The 3,268-nt window shown below is 35.5% G+C and overlaps 1 protein-coding gene across 1 annotated transcript; it reads left to right on the top strand.

The window, feature by feature from the left end:
* The first annotated feature begins 787 nt into the window (after window positions 1-787).
* LOC111899200 (uncharacterized) lies at window positions 788-2,647 on the top strand. The gene is made up of 2 exons (XM_023895070.3): window positions 788-1,058; window positions 1,366-2,647. Exon 2 carries the CDS (start codon window positions 1,447-1,449, stop codon window positions 2,527-2,529), a length of 1,083 nt encoding a protein of 360 aa, XP_023750838.1. The 5' UTR covers window positions 788-1,058; window positions 1,366-1,446; the 3' UTR covers window positions 2,530-2,647.
* The last annotated feature ends 621 nt before the right edge of the window (window positions 2,648-3,268 follow it).

The raw sequence follows: 3,268 nt of genomic DNA, 5'->3' as shown, positions 1-3,268 counted from the left end.
TGATTACCTTAAGGAGTCAATTTCACTAATCATTACCCATAGTTTAAAGAAAAGGTTGTTCACTTATAGTTAAGGGTTTCCAGTTACTTAACAATGTAAGATCAATTTAACAAGTATCATCACCATATTAGGCTTGAAACTTTGTTATACTGTCTACCAAAAAAAAAACCATCATTGGAACCCTACCTATATTTTGTTTTGTGCAAATCTTAAAAAATTTGGTTTATCTTAATTGTATTACTTTGGACTTATGAATCTCACTATATAATCCTCTTTTTAGCAATTTCTTAAAGAAAATATGATTATTTTCTCTATAGAAGTTGGTTTGTATAAAAAAAGTTGATTTGTTTTTATGGCGCATGCTAAAAGTATAATCCTGTTTCCACTAAACAAACCGGATTCTATATGGCGTGTGATCTAAATTCTAAAAACTTCGGTTTAAAATACATAAACCAACACTTTATTATACAACCCCAATAAGTATTTCAGCTGAATTCTTATAGTAAGAACCATTGAGCAACTAACTAGTTCACAAATAGCAAAGAATAGTTCGAATCGTTTGGCTATTTTTGTGATTAAGTAATCTGATAAACATAGCCCGATATTTAATGATCCTAAATTTTGAAGACAAATTAGACAAGAGTCCAAGCAATTAACCTATTAGTCTGGTCTTGGTTCTAACCCGCACCCATGAAACCGGGTCCTGAGTCCGGGGAGAGTACCCTCCAAACAAGTTGCATAGTTGAAACTCTACCAGATATTGTGATTGTACCAATAATTGAGGGAGTAAAATATCATTTTGTGTAATGTTTAGACCCTTATCCCCAAAATTAACCCGAAATCATTAGCATCAAGATTTTGTATCTCCATCTCGCACCTTGAGCTGAATACGATCGATATACCTCCCGTCTCCCTCAATCAAGTTTGTTATTAACAATTAAGAGGGAGGGAGAGATTGAGAAAGAAGAAACCATGGATTTCGAATCCCACTGAAGTATTATTTGCGACAAATGCTTCTCATCGAGCTGCTGAAGAACTCGCACATCGCTTAATCTAAGGTCTCAATCGCATCTACTATTGTATTTCTTGTTTTAACAGATTAAAACCCTAATCAATACATGTTCAGGGTTAGTTTGGTTTTATAACAAGCTCGCAGCTTTCAATTTCTTGATTTTGACTTTGATCGCAACTTAAAACATAGGGCTTTCTCCTCTTTTAAATGGGAGAAATTAGGGTTTCGTTCTTAGTATCATTTCAATTGATAAGAAGCAAGCGTTATAGTGTTTAAACCGGAATTGAAAATTAGGGTTTTCAATGGTTGTGTTTATTGCGCGAATCTTGAAATCTTTCCCTTTTTTGTATCAGCTTACTAGAAGAAAGATGGGATTCATGCATTAAGAAAGTGGCACAGTTAGGGTTTTGATTCAATTGACCTGAAATTTTGCAATGGGAGACGACACACCACAGAACGTAATGAATCTCGATCTAAATTTAGGTCCTGTTGTTCATCCTTCCCGTGAAAACGAACCAGGTGGTTTAAACTTAGAAGATTGGTTAGATGGGCCTGTAAGGGAAGTGATGAACCATCGAACCATAGCTAGACAAAGATGGAGGTCCATATGGAGACCCGTTCTTTTCCCCATGGAAACCACAGACATGGCTCTTGAATTGATCACCGGAAGTGGCCCAAGTGGTTCAGAAACCGGCGAGGGAAGCGGAAGGCCGCCAGCAAAAGCCTGTGATAACAACAACAGGTACCCAGAAAACAATCTTCAAGGAGAGAAAGAAGAAGTTGCAAAAAATAATGAACATGAAGGTGGTTTTTTTGATTGTAATATATGTCTAGATATGGCAAGTGACCCCGTTGTGACATGTTGTGGGCACTTATTTTGTTGGCCATGTCTTTATCGATGGCTTCATATTCATGAAAAAGAGTGTCCGATTTGCAAAGGAGAAATGAGTATAAAATCGGTTACTCCAATTTACGGGCGGGGCAACCCGACCCGTGTTGTTGTTGAAGAAGATTCGGGTCTAAAAATCCCTCATAGACCACAAGCAAAAAGAGTTGAAAGTTGGAGACAAACTATTTCAAGAAACGCTTTTACAATGCCAATGGAGGAAATGATTCGTAGGCTCGGGAGTCGGTTCGATTTGACCCGTGATTTGGTTCCGGGTCAACCCGAAAACCCGCGAGAAGTTACAAGTAATTCATTATTGAACCGGTATTTGATTTCTAGAGGTTTTAGAAGGGGAGAAAATCTTGAACCCGATTTGAGCCCGAGCCCTGAACCGGAGTTGAACCGGTTGGGTCAACCCGAACCGGCCCGGTCAATGGAGGACCGGGATTCGGTTTCGAGTATTGCTGCGGTTATACAATCGGAAAGCTTAACGGTTGATACAGCTGCTGAAATTGATTCGAGGGTAGTTTTGTCAACTTCATCTTCTAGAAGAAGAAGTGAATCTTCTTCTAGGGTTTCGGATGTTGATAGTGGAGATTCTCGTGCTCCTAGAAGGAGACGTTTGATTTAACACTATGTTGTGGAATGTATATAATCTCATTAGTTTTGCTTTGTGTAAGTTTTTATTGTGTTAAAATAATTTGTGGATCTTGTTTTATAATTTATGAGGAAATTGCTTGTTTCGGTTTTGGATGTGATTTTGGTAAAATTGGAGAAGTATTTGGGAGTTGTTTTTGTTTTAATGTTGGTTTTATATTATGAAGCAATGTATTTGTTTAAGTACTTCACTATTATTATTGTGAAAAGAAAAGAATAGTATATAGTTTTGATATTAAAAAAGAGATAATCATGTTAGTTGGAAAATATATTCTTTTGGTAAATTTCTAAGAATGCGTCAATGATTCGTTTTCACTTTTCATAAAGAACTGTATAAAATTCAGATAAATAAAACAAAATTATAATTAAAACTTAATTCTATAAATGAATCTTTTTGACTTCTTGTCATTTTTTTTTTCAAAATTAATAGAGGAGTTTTTTCAAGGACGATGATAAGTTACACTTTTTGGCAGAGTTTTTTTTTACGGAAATTATTACATCGTGGATTTTTATCCAAACCGATTTATAGATTTTTTTTCTCAAAAAAGTTTTTATGCAAGAAAAAACAGTACTTAACGTCTTAACCAACCACTTGACAATTGCAGGATTGATTATTGTCCAAATAAAAAGTTATTAATTAGAGTAAACTAGGGAAGAATCCCGCATTACGGGGTTGGTTACGCAATTGATTTGATCTAGATATTATATTTCAT

This window comes from Lactuca sativa, chromosome 8, assembly GCF_002870075.4.
Source record: "Lactuca sativa cultivar Salinas chromosome 8, Lsat_Salinas_v11, whole genome shotgun sequence".
Lineage (NCBI taxonomy): Eukaryota > Viridiplantae > Streptophyta > Magnoliopsida > Asterales > Asteraceae > Lactuca > Lactuca sativa.
Note: the sequence above shows the minus strand (reverse complement) of the source record. Positions and strands in the feature narration are given on the sequence as shown.